The sequence below is a fragment of the Panonychus citri genome, unplaced genomic scaffold (genome assembly GCF_014898815.1).
Source record: "Panonychus citri isolate SS breed McGregor unplaced genomic scaffold, ASM1489881v1 Contig00001, whole genome shotgun sequence".
NCBI lineage: Eukaryota > Metazoa > Arthropoda > Arachnida > Trombidiformes > Tetranychidae > Panonychus > Panonychus citri.
This window is the reverse complement of record NW_026515406.1, coordinates 1,128,332-1,145,285: the sequence shown is the minus strand read 5'-3', so window position 1 is coordinate 1,145,285 and position 16,954 is coordinate 1,128,332. Positions and strand designations below refer to the sequence as shown.

Here is a 16,954-nt window from a genome sequence, read left to right as displayed (position 1 = left end):
CTCTATGTTAGTTGTTGTTTTTTGGTTGAAAAGGTCAATTTTTTTCTTCTCTATCACTTCTATTGTTTTAGTGATCGATTCTTTATTATTCTCGTCGTTTTATCTGTCATTTTTTAATCAGCAATCAATTTATTTGTTCACTCAAATTGATCATCTTGCTTGTTTTCTTTTACGATAATTGTCAATTTAAAATTGATTCTTCATTAGTGTTCATCTTGGCTCTTCACTTAACACAAGGGTCATTAGCTTGATATCCAAAAATTATTCACTTTCCTGCCTTTGCAATAAGTTTATTAACTTTAATTGGATTTATTCAAAATCAATTTGATGGATTGTGTTGAAATTTTGCCTCTTGGGCTTGACAATTAAATGAATAATTGGGAATCCATGTTTACTGGATTAATTATGTTTAATCACTTCTTTGATTAACATCAAACATCTTGAAGTGGCTTCTTTCATTTCTAAGAGTCAATATTGATCAAAGTCAATCAGACCTACAAATTATACAATCAATTTAATCATTTTTCACAATCATTGCTTAAATTAAATGTAACAATTTTATTAAAATGATGATGATTCAACAATAATTTACAATCATGAGAGAGAAAAAAAGAGTAAAGTCTTAAGTAAAGCAATCTAATTATTCTAATAGATTTGATTCAATAATCATTGATTAATTGATCACAACACAAAACAATTTACAGGTAAAATTTAATAAACTTTTCACTTTGTAAACAAAAATCAATGACAATTATCACAATTTAATTAATTACCATACAATTAAGCTACTAAAGTGTTTGGATTTATAACTAAATTAAGATAAAGGAATCATTAAACTTAATCATGATTAGTTGATTATCTAAACAACAAAATCCAAGGTAAACTTAACCTTGATAAAACTTGATCTTAAAGTTGTGATATTGAGATTAATCAAAATTAGTTTTCAAATTAAACTGATTAATTCAAATCGATACGATCAGTTAATTGTTTGCAAGGCCGATCTCTTGTCTTCAAATATCATTAATTAAATTAGAGACATTATTTCACGATAATTTCCCAAAGGAAATTAAAATTATAAACAGATAATCGTTGGTAATTGTTGGTAATTGTTTTAATATTTTAATTAATATAACAAAATTATCATTCATAGTAATAATAATTGTTACATAAGTAAACAAGAATCAGTAGATTTTTTTTTGCTAATCAAGTCAACTGTTAATGTATTTTATAACTAATATAACTTTCAGATAAAATTAATTCCTGGATTAACTTATTATCTGATAGGGAGAAACACAATTAAAGTTGAATATTCAATTGGTAGATTGACTAATTATCAGACTAGTTGAATATTAATGAATAATTAGATAGGAGAGAGAGAGAGAGAGAGAGAGAGAGAGAAACTCTCATGTTGATGTCGAATTGATAATTAATGTAAATTGTTTTATATCATTGATCATCTTGTATAATAATAAAAGGAGGAAATTAAATTGTCGTCAAATAAAAAAAAAACTTAACAAAAAGGAAAATGATGATGTTCACTTGATTTAGCGAGATTAATGAAAATTAATTGCATCCAAATGTGATGTTAATGTTACATATTAATGTCCATTTAAAATGTAAATAACCACTAAAGCTAAACGCATCTAATCATCAAGTTAATAAATCATTAATTAGTATTATTTACAAGCTCTATAAGGTTTACACCTGATAAAACTTTTGCTTATATCAATTGATTAATTTGGTGATGATTAAAATGATGAGTGAATAAGTTAATCATTGAACTTTTTTCGCAAAGGTCACACATTAGCAGCAGTTTCTTTATTTGCTCCTGTGGAAGTATTAGTTGAATCAAATATCCGCTCTTTTGGTTTGTTAAATTGTTGTTGATTCATTTTTTGACTATCTTCATAAGGAGTAATCAATATCTTAAGCCGCTAGAAAAAAAAACAAGAAAGATAATGATTAGAAAAAAAAACAATTTACTTTAGAATTGATAGATCATCATCATTATAATGAGCTTTTCTGCTGACAATAGCATGAACTCCTATTCTTATTTCAATCTAAATTAAATTGTCAATTTTTTACTTACTTGAAGAAAAGTTCCAGGAGTAATTAGAATCTGATAAATGGCAACGATTGGTATACACAGAACGGAAGAAGCAGCAATACAAAAGCCCAAAATATTGGCCCATATTGGGTATCTATAATCTCCATAAGTTAACGGCTCATAACTTACAAGTCCATAGATAATAATTACCTAAACATTGAATATATTAATAGTAATAAAGTAATTTAAGGATTTAAGCAATCGAAAAGGTAGAATTAATCTTACCATGATAAATCCAGGAGCCATACAGACCCAACAGAATTTCCACCACCAACCAACTTCAAAACCAAGCATTCGTTTTAAATTACGAGAGAATCTATCATAGCCTAGATAATAAAATTAATCAGAAAAGTTTTAACGCCAATGGAATAAAAAAAGATGAGTAAAGAAAAAAAAATGTTGATTGATTACCATAAATCCAAGAAACAGCAATAGATTCACAGAAAACTGCAAAAAGAATTGAATATCCAGCAGCATAAGTGTCCAGTAATTGAACCACATATGCACCACCCTAGAAAGAGAAAGTGAATTTCAATTAATCATTTATCTAAATTACTTATGAAATAGAAAAAAATAATAATAAAAGAGAATTGGAAAATCCTTCTACCTGAGCACAGCTAAATTGGCCGATAAAGAAATAGAATGTAAATAATAAAGCGACGAAAATTTCTCGATTCCTTTTGATTAATGGATATTCATCACTTAAAGCAGTAATAATAGCCTCAGAACCGCCAAACTAAACAAAAGAATTTAGATTTAGAAAAGAGAAAAGTATTATTTGATATGTAATATTTTAAATGGATTGTTGGATAATATTGACTTACAGAGGAATCTAATCCAAGGGTAAGTAACATGAGGAAAAACATTATTGACCAAAAAGGTGCTCCAGGCATTGTTGCAATAGCTTCGGGATAGACAACGAATACTAATCCAGGTCCTTCCGAGACAACATCTTGAATAGACTGATTACTTTTATTCGCCATGTAACCCAGAATTGAAAAGATAACAAATCCAGAAAGGAAACTTGTTGCACTATTAACAGCACTGGTTAATAATGCATCACGGTAAACATTGTTATGGAATTCATTGTAAGAAGCAAATGCCAATAGAACACCAAAACCAGGTCCAAGAGAAAAGAAAACCTGAGTAGCAGCATCAACCCAAACCTTTTCAAACGAGATGAAGAGAAAGAGAAAGAAAAAAAAACAAATAATTCGCAAAAAAAGAAAAACAATTAAATCAACTAAATTGATAAAAAATTAAACAATTTTATAGGAGAAAAAAACTCACATTTGCTTTGGTAAGAGCACTAAAATCAGGAGTTAGGTAATATTTGATTCCATCCAAAGCTCCAGGTAACCAAATTCCTCGGATTAATAATATGATTAGAACAACATAAGGAAATAAAGCAGTAAACCAAACCACCTACAATTAAGAAATTAAATTGTCAACAATTAAAAAGAATTGAAAATTAACCCTTTCACTTGTTGGATTAAAAAGATTAGAAGAACAATTTAAAAATCGAATCGAAACTCGCCCCATCTATCGATCATAATCGATATTCATTCAATTTTTTGTTCTTTTTTTTCATTTTTTTCTTTAATTGTAATTGTTTTTAATTCTTTAGTTTTTCATTTTCTAAATTGTTTGTTTTTCGTTGATTTAATTATTTCTGTTAATTAAGTGACTTTGATTCTCGATTTAAATTTTATTTGAATGTTACAAGTTGTTAGAATTCAGTTAGGCCTATGGATTGATATTCATACTAAGATCATCTTGGGCTTTTCCAATTCTCTGTAATCTCACATTGTCAATACACTTGTTGAACATTCCTCTTGGATGAAATTGTTGAATTCTATTCTCTTTTTCATTGTGGCTTTCATCTTCTTCTCTCCTGGTGTTGATACATTTTATACAATAGAAGAACAGATGATGAAGGAATTTTCTTTTCTCCCTGTAAGTAGCCATTAAAAAGATTCAAGTTGAAGAGCTCAATCAACTATCATCATCAGGTGGTGATCACTTCTTTTTCCTTTATCTCTTTAACTTCCAATTGTAATCTATATACACAATTTATTGTGTTGCCTTTTCTTTGATGTACATTTAACCTCATCTTGTTAATTTTTACTTCTTTTACTTAGGCCTTTTGGAATTCTCTTCTTACATTACACTTAATATCTCTAAAGGTGATACAATCAATCAACTATCTGAAATCAATTGGATCAATCATCAATTCATCCAACGAAAAGAGAAACAAGGATCAGGCTATTGGTCAATATTTCCACCGGATATCATTAGATGCCTTAGATATTGATCTTTGTTGGAAATGTTTTCTTTTCTCTTTTAACCTTCATTTTGATTTCCACCCTTTGACCTTAAGTTGTTAATTAATATTTTTTTTTTGGTTTCTTGGTCAACCAATCAACAACAATTGAAACTTACTTTCCCTGATGTTGAGATACCTTTCCAAAGACTGAAATAACAGATAAGGTAAACAATCAACAGGCAGAAACTCATATCCCATTTAATGGTTCCCAATCCATCAATTCCAGAACTTTGGTCAAGTTCAAGAAGACGTCGACTGTAAACAAATATACACAAATTACAATGATTAAATAACCATCAAGATTTTAATCATAATCAATTATAAAAGGGAAATTATTGGCACAGTGAAAATCAAACCAGGAAGAAATGTTTTATTATTATTATGGTGTAAATTTTATTTCTAATCCTCAAGGAAAATATGAAATAATCAACAGTAAACCATTTTAATTAAGTTCTATGCAAATATCGCCAACAGAACTTGACTAAAGGTAAGTGACAAAAATTTAACCACTGATTGACTAATTACTAATGTTTAATATTACAAGTAATCAACTTTTTCAAGCTTGACCAGTCAAATAAAGGACAAAACGATTAAGTTAATACTAATAATGAAATGATGATTATGATGGCTCATGATTGAATGAGATTAATCATTCAACCAGATAATTCATCGGACATAAACACTTACGATTGATTTTAATGCTTTCATGAGCAAAAATGGTCCAATAAATAAGATCATTATTATCAATGATTAGAACTACAATTAACATGAAAATAAATTAATTCTTACAAATTTTTACTCCCAATTAGGTCTATAATATGAAATATCAAATAACAATCAGAAGAGGAAAAGATATAAAAAAAAAGTTCTTACTTAAAATATTCCATCGCTGGTGAAGTTCGATTTCGAGTTGGACTAATAACCTCATACGAATTGATGGTCGAATTTGGTAACAATTTAATAATCATTGATGAAGATGATTTACTTAATTGTGATGATGAATATAACAAAGATGAAGACGTTGTTAAGGATGATATCGAGGCAGAATCAGATTGTACAGTTAAGGTTAAATTTGGACTTGAATTGTTGCTGTTTAATTGATTATAATTATTATAATCAAGATAATTGTCTCTATTAATATCACTATTATCATTAATTGGTATTTCTGAGCAATTAATTGTATTCCAATAATTATTACATCGAGTCCAAGGCAATTCGGTTGCAAAGGAAGCAAAGAAAAAGTATAAAGCCCAAGCAATTATCACGTTGTAATAAAAGTCCACATAGAAAGCAATCAAAACAACAGCATAACCAACACCTGATAACAAGAAGTAATCAAACAATTAACCTGAACAATTAAAAAATCGCCTCAGTAATTACCTTTAAACAGAGGGACAATCCGACCCCAACAGGTAATCGCCCCTTTCCTAAAGTATTGGCCTAATGCTAACTCCATGAAAAATAACGGTATCCCTCCGATGGCCAACATGATTAAATAAGGAATTAAAAATGCTCCTAGAAAAGTAATCAACAAATCAGCAACAATTAACTTTTCTACTCGAAACAATTTCAATGAAAAAGTTTCTTTCTCAATGTTAAATGATTGAATCGCCTTTTAATTAACCAACAACCGAACAGATGAATTTGTTTATTGGATAATAAGATTGATTGTTTAATCTAATTAGATTGATTTGGTTTAATCATTTAATTGATTTTGATTAAAGAAATGAATTAAATTGTTCGTGCCTGCAGTTGACATTAGACAGAAAATCTTAGTTTGAGATTTTTTTTTCTTCTTCCTCTTTAATCAATCTCTTATTGCGCTTCAATGGACAATTAAATCAACCATGGAAATAAACTACAATCAATATCGATTGGTAACAATCACTGATTTACAATTTTAATCATCCCACTGAATTAACACTGATTAATTGGAATCTCAATTAGTACCAAGAAAATCAATCTTATTGGAAAATATTTACTCGATGTATTAATCAAATTGATCATATTAATATTAACATTGATGGAATCAACAACATGTAACAATTTAATTTATCGAATCAAAAGTTTCATCTTTAAATTATCAAATCTACTTTTTCTCATCATCAACACAATAGATTATTATATCAACAATATTGCCCGATATAATTGTTGTCATCAAGTTGATTGTCAAACATGATTAGGGACAGAAAAAAATTCAATCAGTATTGATTTTCTTACGATTCTTGAAAAAAAAACGGTTGATCTAATCAACTTTCTTGGTTTTACTCTAAAGTGTCAAAATGTTGGTGACACTTTCGTTATAACTAATTGTAGCAATTAAGTACTATCAGTGGGTAATTATAGTTAATTGTGACTCTCACCGCCTCCATTTTTGTAACACAGGTAAGGGAATCTCCAAACATTTGATAAATCAACAGCAAATCCGATTACCGAAAGTAAGAAATCAACTTTTTTATTCCAAACTTCTCGATCACCATCACCTAAATCATCATCATTTAATTGTTCATGATTAGTAATTGTTGCATCATCAATTTCAGTTAGCGGATTTGTCCGTAATTGGTCAGTTTGTTTGTTAATTGTTGACGTTGTTATTTTTGGTTCTTTACAATTTGTCTTATCATTACAATTGATATTCATCACATCAGTTGTCATTGTTGTTAATTGTTCACAAAACAAATTGCAATCACTTGAAAATGATGTTAAATTAAACAAATTGAAAACAATTTAGATAATAATAATAACCATTTGCAAACTAATACACTGATTTAATTAGACAAAATTATTGACAACAAGTAATCAAACTGTAATTAAATCAAAAACTACAAAGAGAAACTATTTACAAGTTAGTTGATTGTGTGAATGCAATTGGTTAACATTTGTAAACAATTAATATTCACAATTATCTTGTTAATTGTTGTCATTATTTACTCACTCATATAATCAACTGTTACTTTGTAATAATCAGGTAACATTCAAGTTACCGTTATGATGATGAGTTTGGTTATTATATTTTTCACTGGGAGTGATTCTGAGTCACTCTGAGTTGTGATACGATTGCGTCTGAATTTGGCCTGATAAATGTTCAGATGATAAAGATTCTGATCATGATGATGATCATGATCATCATATTATTATTATTATAAATGATGAAGGTTTTACTAAACGGAAATCCTGGATTATTGATCAAGGGTTGACTTCCGGCAAATAATTGACAGAGATAATTTTTCAATTGCTTTAATCAGCGTCTTTCATTTACCTATTCACCCTGATAATCATCATAATCATCATTAAATTTAATCATTCACCTAATTCACAAACCAAATATGTATCTTATTGTTATTACATTGTAATAATCAAATGGACAATATAAGTGGTTAGTATAACTGATTAAGAAACAATTGATTGTAATCATATGAAATACATCAAGCTAATTATTTGGAAATTCATTTGAATAAAATGCAATTTAAATAATTCATTGAATATCTAATACTATGGAATATGAGTTATGAATAAAATATTGATTGGAAAAGAAAAACTAATTTCAAGAGTGAGAATTTAAATCTTAAAGTAACTTTAAGTGTAAATAGATTTACAGTTATGATCATCTTTCATCTTTCACACCCTGAGAGAGAGAGAGAGAGAGAGAGATGATCATAACGATAAAGATGATCTTTCGAATATTATTATTCTTGAGAATTTCCATCTTGTTGATTCTCTTGTTGATCTTGATTCGCATTAAGAATCAAGAGAAAAATAAGAAAATATCTTATATCTTTTTTAACCAAAGAAAATGTTCAATTTTTTTTCCTTTCATCATGTCGATCACAATAGATAGAAAATGATGAGGATGATGATGATGATGGAGATGAAAATGAGAAGAAAAAAGTTGCTTCAATAGACTGAGAGAAAGAGATTCTTATTAACGTGGGGAGGGGGAAATGGCCAAATTCTCAGTGCCGAACATCATCAGAATATCATCTCTCTCTCTCTCTCTCTCTCTCTCATCTTCATCCACTTGAATTCCCTTTAATCCCTATTGTCGATTATAATAGATTTCCTCATCCAAATAAAATTCTTTTGTCCCGTTTTCTCTTCATCATCATCTTCTTCTCTCTCACTCTCCCTTTCCATCCTCAACCCTTAATTGTATTCCAAGTAATAGTTACTGTTATATTCATTTATCGACATTTATTTATCTTCTTGTTATTATATCTATAGACACCTAATTCTCAATCATCTAATAAATATAACAATCAATTGATTAGATGAAGTTAGTTGATCAGAAGAATATTTTAATAATAGAAATGATAACTTTTTTCATTTTTCTCCATTAAATTGATTGATAAAAAGCAAAGTTAATTTCATTTTAAACGAAACAAAATAATCTAAACATAGATTTGAATAGTAATTTTATATAATTTAGTGTTTTAGATAAAATAAAATTGATTGTCGATTAATGAATTAGATTAAAATTTGTGCCAGAGATTCATTCATCTTTCAAGCGAATCAAATATCAGATAAGTTTGTATTTATCGAAAAGGGTATGGAGAACTCATAGAATCGTTTCAAAGGTCAGCATCGACAATATCCTAGGCTGGAACTTTTAATTAACCTAAGAGATTGATGAGAATAGAAATAATTAGTTGCATATATTAAGAGAAAACTGAATAACAATCCACATACATAAATACAGAATCTTCCATCAATTAAATGAGACATAAACGTTGTGTGATTTATTGATTGGCGAACAATTAATGCAATTATGAGGTAACAAGCAAGTTCTTTGTCGCTTAGTGTATCAACGACCAGATCGATAAGGTCTTTGATAAATATTGTCCAAAACCCCTTCATGTGGGTCCATTAGGAAGATTGGTAATCGAGCATCGCTAAATTGATTGTATCTAAATCCTGTCCCGATGAACCAGAAAACATTCAATGTTGAGTAGGTCCAAATGACGAATGACAAAATTAACCAAAGATCGTTCAACAATTTATAGAGAATATGATCAAATAGAGTATCATAAGAATCTTAAATTCTTGTATCATTATTATCAAGCTCATCATTTGATGAGCCCAGTTAATTGTTCAGTTACAGTTCGAGTGTGTAACTGTCCATCTCTTTTCTGGTGACATCTTCGGGTAACCGGATCAGGTTCGATGGGTTCTAATCAAGGCAACAAAAAGGCAAATAATTTCAACGGGATTCTTATTGTGGATACCTAAAAGTAAACAGATCAACAATAATTTTAGTCAATTATTTTGGTCGCTTTGGACCACGATTGTGTTTTTTTACCATCAACGGTTCACTTGATTGTAGATTTGAAAATTTTCATTACAACTCGAAGTTTGTATTTCTGTAAAGTCTCCGAGTGATCCAATTAAGATCCATAATTAAGTCCAATTTTCCTAAAAATTAATTAATATGAGATAATTAAAGAAAAGAAACAAATATGAGTAAATCAATTGATCAAAATATTTGAACATCTAAATTTAAAACAACTTTTAAGGCAATTTTCCTAAGATTTGGCCATCATAAAGATCACTGGCCAACGATTGAACAATTAGCCTTTCAATACAACAATGATAATAAGAAAATTAGATGAAATAAACGTTAATTAACCTACACAGGCTCATCGTAAATCCGATTGATCAAAATTTAGAGCAATTCGTTGTATCCATAGTATTGACTAGATGATGGTTCCAATTTGCTCCTTTCCTCATATTAATCTTGACAATTAGATGAAATTAAAGACAAAAAATTAATCAACTGATCAAAGGGAGAATAACATTTTAATAATTGGATCGTTTAATTACCCAAATTAAATACTTCTGGTCAATTTTCAATCGTTGGTCCATCGATGGCAACTTTGCCCTGATTTTCAAGCTCTTCAACTAATTAAATTAACAAACAATTAACAAATTGAGAAAAAGTTAACAATGATAATTATGAATGATACTTTATCTCAATCATATGTTATAATGTAATCAGAATATAATGATAGCGGTAAATTTAATTTCTCAGGAATATAATCTTATTCAGATCATTTTACACTTTTGTTGATTTAGACATTAATTGTGAACAATTAACCATCTCACTTACCCACTAATTCATCTTACTTACATCGACCAATAGTTCCAAGGTAATCAACAAGAGAATCTGATTTGATTGTTGGTTGAGTCGAGGGTTAATTAAGACCTTGCGAAATAATCAAATCGAATCGAGAATAGCACAAATATTAGAATCAACTAATTTTTGATTGGAAATATCGATTAACTCATTGGAAGCAGAAATTTGATCTTTTTTTCATAGATTAAGGATTAAGAATCTAAATGCTACACATTGAGTTAGAACCATAAATAGAACTGGATTAAGATGCCAAACGATTATTTGGGTTGTTTACGTTTCCCTTTCTTTTTTCTTTCTAATTAGAAAGTAAATTAATCTTCCAATCTTCTGAATGAAAAGACAGAGAAAAATTCGACAATTCGAAGAGAGTAAGAAAAAAAAGAGACTAAAATCGTAAATGTATTGGTACTTTTACCAAATCGTTGTGAACATTTATTACCAAGAACGTGGAAACTGATCAAATGGATTCGTGTTTAAAGTACAAAGTGACTACATTGATCGATTAATTGTTGATAAATATCTACACGATTAGTTAATTGTTCAATTGGAAAATTTCCCGTAATTAAATGAAACACAATTTTGTTGAAAATTTTCTTTATTCACATTGATAAACTTTACAACGAACAAGGAAACTCAGCTGATTGTGACTGGAAAACTTGAACAATAATATTAAACTCGTCAATTTAAACCTGACAATCAACAGAAACACAATCAAATTCGGTATTAAATTAATTGTAGAAAATGAATGAAACAATCAAGGGCAATCAAAGTGCTGTTATACTTGATTAAATTGGATGATAATTATAATCATTTGAGAGGCTAAATTGTTTGAAGAGTTGACATTATGAGAGAGATTGGAAGATGAAACCAACTTAATCATCTTAAATTACCTTCTTATTAAAGTCAAATCAACAATTATCTTTGATCATTGTTGATTATTATTGATTATCAAAATTTATAATTCACTTTTTACATCAAATCAACCAATGAAAATGATAATTAATTACATTATGTTTCCTTTTGTATTTCCATCTCCATCTATTCACTCATTCAGATTATCACCTTAACCTTGAAAAATATTGAAACAATTATTCAAATGATTAACAATTAGAAAAATAATAACAAAAATAAATCAATTAATCAGTTTACAAATTATTATTATTTTCTCATTTCTTTGCAAATTAACAATTAACAGTTATTATTATGTACACATTTCACAAGTTAATTTCAGTTTGATTGTGTTAATTATGTACACGCATCATTTTAATTGCGATAATAGTTTTAGTTAGCAATTGGCTGTTGATTGTGATGGTTAAACGTTTTACTTTTTGCTGATTTCATTTAAATAATAATTACAAATGATAATAATAATTAGTGAATGAGATGAAAGAGATAAAAAAAAATTAAGATTATGATATTAATAGTAATGGTAATCATTATCACTCAACAATTTATTGACACAATTAACATGGTGACAGAGTAAGAGGAGAAGACACTTTGATAATTTAGTTAAATCCATTAAAACACCAATTTAATTGGATCAATAGCTAATCAAACTTTGTATCGAAATGATGATTACCATTAATAAAATTATCGTAATTGTTACAAGATCAAAATAATCAACAATTCGGCGGAGAAAAAATTAATTCTCTTTCCATTCACAATTAGTGTTGAGCTTTTCTCTCTCTCTCTCTCTCTCTCTCTATTATTATGGTTTCCATTTTCTTCGAATTGCTTTCGAGTAGGTACAAAAATCGCAACAATCGAATCATCGATAAAATAGTTGATTTATAATTTGTTTTGTTTTTCTCTTCGATTAAAAATATTGAGGTGGTTTGGTGTTGAAAACTTTTCTCTCTGGGATTTGGTTTACTTTTAGGTTTTTTTTTTATGTTTAATTTTGATTTTATTAATTAGCAATAGAGATAGAATCAGAAATAGGTATAGAATTAGGAATAGAATTAGAATTAATTGTTACGGTATTTGTTTCTAATGTATTAGACGCATTGATTGCGTTATTTTCTGTTAAAAATAATTCATTTGTATTTGGAGCTTTTTTGGTACTTAGCTTCCTACTATATTCACTTTGAACTTTGGCTCTCAATTCAGGTTTTACCCGTTGCCTTTTTAATTGTCCATCCCATTCTAAATCAACTAATCCACCCCGACGGGCGATTGCTTTCTTAACACGATTGGCAAAATCTACAGCAGACTCATGGTCCTGAAAAGCAAAAATAAATGGATCAATAGGTTAGTATTAGTTGAAGAGGAAAAAAAACGATTGGTAACAATTAAGAAAAGGAAATGTTATTATCTCTTTTCTTAATCAACGTTACTTATATCAACTAATTTACCTCTCTGGTCATAGGCCTCATATAAAAGACATCACAGACAATTGCCCAACTTGTCATCATTCTGATGATATAAGTAAAGTAACCATATTTACTTGAATCCCAGAAAGGATCACCAAATATTTGATCATATTTAATGGCAACTGGATAGACAACATCAGCAACCTCGAAGCTACCCTTTTTGAACATCATTACGGCTGAATTGTTGATACAAGTTCCTTCGGGAAAGATGAGGATAGGTAACTTTTTAGGATCCATGATGTGTGATCGCATTTTACGGACAACGGCACTTCGATCTTTTACTTCAAATCGATCAAAGAAACAATGGGAAGTGGCACGATTAAGGGCAGTTTCAATTAGCCCCAAGAAACCGCCGTGAAGTTGCCCAACAAGTGCATATGGATTATCATTGTGCAATATGAGTACATCCAATGGTGAGGTATGATTGGCAACACATAAAGAGCCACCTCTAGGTTTATATTGAGTGTCGTGATAATTTATGGTGGCTGATAAACTTCTGGAAAGTATTCGAAAGGCTATTACACTGGTATGGTCGTAGAGCCATCTTTTGAAAGCGCATTCTTTCAGCAGGCCAACCAGTGCCATGGTTATAAGTAAGTAAATCATACCAAAAATGAATATAAACATTCGAATAGGAAACAGGACACAAAATCTAAAAATCCAACCAATGGACCAAAGAAAGAGTAATTTGTAAGATACATTAAGGTAATTTTTGTTGGTACGAGTTAATAGGTTCCAGGTTTGCAGTTCTTCCGTTGAGAAACGTTTGGTAACCTCATCATCGACCACAGCTTCAATACCACGAAGAGAAAAGTCAAATATATCGGAGAGGACAAATTCATGTAGACAATCTCCATCCTCATCATCATCAGGGAAAAAATCTTTTATCACGTTACGCTTTTCTTCAGTTTCTTTTTTCTCATCTTCATCGGACGATGTTTCCAATTCATGTTTCCTTAATTGATGAAGCCTTGTTTTCCTCTCTTGTTTTTCAATTGTTTGCCGGCAAAACTGTGTAATTCCCATAAATGATTTCCAAAGGACCAAACAATAAAAGAGAAGGTAACAAAGAAAATAAAGGTAAAAAAAGAAGATTAAAACAACCATGTAAAAAAAAGGAGAAAAAAAAATTAGAATCAAATGAGAAAAAGAAGATGGAAAAAAGTGTTCAGCTTTATCGATATTCAAGTTGAGTTAAATAATAGTTGATTATCAACTTGAGATAGAAAAGGTTTAACATTGAGTTACATAGATAGTAGATTAAGAAAAACTAAAGAGACAAAGAGACAGAGAGAGAGAGAGAGAGAGAGAGAGAGAGCTTACAAAAAAAAACGAGAAAAAGTAAGCAAAAAAAAAAGGTAAATGTTAGCGGCAAAATTATCCGATCATTGTAACTATCGTCAAGATACTTAGGTCAAATTACGCTCATTTAGTTTGTATTAAAATTGATGAAGTTTTTTTCTGTCTGTCTGATTGAAGATTTTCTATTTGTAGAGAAAAGGTTAAAGTGATACTGAAATAGTAACAATTAACAGGTTAATAGAGAGAAAGGTAAAATAGAAATAAGTAAGGAAAGGGAAATGGAAATAGAAATGGAAATAGAGAAAGAAAGATAGAGAAAGGAGAGAGATACGGTAAAGAAAGAGATGTCTGATAGGATGAAAGAGAAATTAAAAAGCAAAAAGACAACAAAATGATATGAATATAAAACTAACCTCAAATGTTGACATTAACACTCTGATGTAGAATCGACTAACACCCGTTTGGATTCCAAATGTTGGTATAATTAAAAGATAGGTGGCTATCAGAATAGGTGTATAAGTGATCACATTGAGCCAAAGCTCACCAAGACAGTTGAACATTTTGTTGTTCTTGTTATTTAACTTATTATTTGATAAGAACAAGAGAAAAAAATGATGAGTATATAACAAACAAACAAAAAAGAAAGGGAAAAAAATAAAAGAGAATCAAGATCTTTCAATATTTTGTTGTTTGTTACTTGTTGTTGTTGTTGATGATGATGATGGTGTTATTGTTAATGGAAATCTAAGATAATTGGAGTTCGGGCGGTTGATGGTTAAATCGGCCAACAGGTGAAGTAAAAACATTGATCATAATTAGAAAATGATAAAGTAAATAATTAATAAACTCCAGGCCTATTAACGTCATTCAAAGTAAAACAACTTGACAATTAAATAAATTCATTTCCAACCGATATTGACACTAACAGAAAAATGATGAGAAAAAATATTCTTTTCTTTTCCATTGGAGTCAACCAGATGTCGCCACTTGCGTAGAACAAAAAATTGCGCGATTTTCAAATATGTAAATAAACGAAAAAAAACTTTTTTCATCAACAACTTCCGATGGAATTAATTTTCTGATTAATTTACTGATCATTTACTCTGTTATTATTAACGATTAGTTTATTTGAATTAACTTTCATTTTGAAATTTTCATTTAGAAATTTTTGATTTTGATTTACAATTTGAGTTTTCATCTTCTTTTAAAATTATCATCACATCGACTAATTGAAATCCAATTTTTTCATTTTTACCTTTGATTGTTTCAATATTTTTTTTCCTTCGGCTCTTTAAATTGATAATTAAAAGTAAACTAAGTTTGATTGTTGCCAACAAAGTCAAAAATACTCACACTTGACCTGACCTTTCAATGGGCTTCAGATAATCATGATAACTCTTGTATTTTTCACTTTATAAAAGGTTAGTTTGGTTTCTATTGATAATCTGTTAATCTCTTGTTTTCTCAATTGATTAAGGTTTAAATTGTTTTTAATCACTTAATTGTTGGTCTATTAAAGAAGAATTAAGAGATTCTGATGATGAAGAATAGAGAAGACAATTGATCGCACTTTCTCCTTCTCTTTTTTTCAATGTTTCTAAACTCGAAGAAAAACCTTAACAGAAATTCGTTAATTGTTACTTGATTTTCGATAATTTTTTCTGATTGTTTAATTTTTTGTTCTCTCTCTCTCTCTCTCTCTCTCTCTCTCTCTCTCTCTCTCTCTCTTCTCTCCTTCTCCATCTTTTATCTTCCTCCCAACAACTACAATCACTAATTACAATTCGTGTTTACATTGAGGTCGACCTGGGTCAAAATATATTGTAATGATTAATGTAATTGACTTAAAGACAAACCCACTAATTGTGTGTGACAATGTTTCAATTGGTGACATTTAACAATCTAAATCAAATATTAGTTACTTTTAATTTATCTCAATCAATCAAACAGTTCGGATTAATCTCAAATCATTTAAAAAATTCACCAAAATATGATTCAAGTAACATTTGAACTCGACGAGATATTAAAGTGAATAGTTTATTAAGTAATTGATAAACTTAGACACAAAAATCATAAGGAAAAAGTTAATTGTGATCATCTAAATCGTCTCATCTCTTTAATTACTCATCTTAAATATATCTAATAATAAGTGTGATTTCCACTTCAACTCAAATTGTGACCATCAATCAATATTTCATGTGATATGCTGTCAGGTCAATTTCCAAGGTCTGACCATCAATCGACCAACAATCAACAATCTAATTTGACATGAATCTTGGCTTAATTACTTTGATTGTGTTACTTTCAGTTTCTCTTACAATGGTTAATGTTGAATCTTGTCGGAATAAACAAAAATCAGTGAGTTACCAGAAACAAGGAGGAAAATTATATAAAATCACCGAAGTTTATAAAGGGAAGAAGAGAAAATGTAAAAAGGTCTGTAATGATGACGAAGATGATGATGATGATGATTCTAGTTCCAATTCGAATGTTGAAACTGTGGATGAAGATGATGATAAAAAGATGCGGCGAATTGTAATTAGAAAACCAAAGATAATTAAGAGAAAGAAATTACAACCAAAAGCTCAGGTGAAAAAGAAGAAGAAGAAAAAAAAGAAAAAGGTAGAGGAGGAAGTGGAAGTGGTGGTGGAAGAAGAGGAAGATGAGGTAGAGGAGAAACGAGAAGATGATGATGATAAAGAAGAAGATGATGATGA

The 16,954-nt window shown here is 29.3% G+C and overlaps 2 protein-coding genes and 1 long non-coding RNA gene across 5 annotated transcripts; 1 reads left to right on the top strand and 2 right to left on the bottom strand.

The window, feature by feature from the left end:
- Positions 1 to 1,096: 1,096 nt before the first annotated feature.
- Positions 1,097 to 7,057, bottom strand: LOC128386120 (sodium-dependent dopamine transporter-like). Its single transcript, XM_053345105.1, has 11 exons — positions 6,797 to 7,057; positions 5,814 to 5,948; positions 5,307 to 5,751; positions 4,550 to 4,688; positions 3,398 to 3,532; positions 2,932 to 3,273; positions 2,715 to 2,843; positions 2,519 to 2,618; positions 2,333 to 2,433; positions 2,090 to 2,257; positions 1,097 to 1,934 (listed from the first exon to the last, which is right to left on the bottom strand). The coding sequence occupies exons 2-11, from the start codon at positions 5,920 to 5,922 to the stop codon at positions 1,797 to 1,799; spliced, it is 1,806 nt and encodes a 601-aa protein (XP_053201080.1). The 5' UTR covers positions 5,923 to 5,948; positions 6,797 to 7,057; the 3' UTR covers positions 1,097 to 1,796.
- On the top strand, positions 3,462 to 5,968 carry LOC128386316 (uncharacterized). Its single transcript, XR_008324889.1, has 3 exons — positions 3,462 to 4,063; positions 4,249 to 4,920; positions 5,243 to 5,968. It is a non-coding gene; the product is annotated as an uncharacterized LOC128386316 (long non-coding RNA).
- A 1,650-nt stretch (positions 7,058 to 8,707) lies between the features above and the next one.
- On the bottom strand, positions 8,708 to 15,168 carry LOC128386130 (glycerol-3-phosphate acyltransferase 3-like). 3 transcript variants are annotated; one of them, XM_053345122.1, is made up of 7 exons: positions 14,651 to 15,168; positions 12,918 to 13,946; positions 10,537 to 12,784; positions 10,251 to 10,328; positions 10,061 to 10,163; positions 9,730 to 9,842; positions 8,708 to 9,655 (listed from the first exon to the last, which is right to left on the bottom strand). In XM_053345122.1, exons 1-3 carry the CDS (start codon positions 14,795 to 14,797, stop codon positions 12,473 to 12,475), a joined length of 1,488 nt encoding a protein of 495 aa, XP_053201097.1. In that variant the 5' UTR covers positions 14,798 to 15,168; the 3' UTR covers positions 8,708 to 9,655; positions 9,730 to 9,842; positions 10,061 to 10,163; positions 10,251 to 10,328; positions 10,537 to 12,472. The 3 variants fall into 3 exon arrangements, with proteins under 3 accessions (XP_053201097.1, XP_053201105.1, XP_053201090.1); XM_053345130.1 differs by having other exon boundaries at positions 10,057 to 10,163; positions 10,251 to 12,784; XM_053345115.1 differs by having other exon boundaries at positions 10,251 to 12,784.
- Between the last annotated feature and the right edge of the window lie 1,786 nt (positions 15,169 to 16,954).

Excerpts from the sequence above, each read along its gene's own strand:
- LOC128386120 (XM_053345105.1), bottom strand. The coding sequence starts at position 5,922 with ATGTTGGCCATCGGAGGGATACCGTTATTTTTCATGGAGTTAGCATTA. Across the intron at positions 4,689-5,306 it reads CCAGCGATGGAATATTTTAA|TCGACGTCTTCTTGAACTTG; the intron begins GTAAGAACTTTT and ends ATTTGTTTACAG. Across the intron at positions 2,434-2,518 it reads TGCTGTTTCTTGGATTTATG|GCTATGATAGATTCTCTCGT; the intron begins GTAATCAATCAA and ends TTTATTATCTAG.
- LOC128386130 (XM_053345130.1), bottom strand. The coding sequence starts at position 14,797 with ATGTTCAACTGTCTTGGTGAGCTTTGGCTCAATGTGATCACTTATACA. Across the intron at positions 13,947-14,650 it reads TGTTAATGTCAACATTTGAG|TTTTGCCGGCAAACAATTGA; the intron begins GTTAGTTTTATA and ends GGAATTACACAG. Across the intron at positions 12,785-12,917 it reads TGAGGCCTATGACCAGAGAG|GACCATGAGTCTGCTGTAGA; the intron begins GTAAATTAGTTG and ends TTTGCTTTTCAG.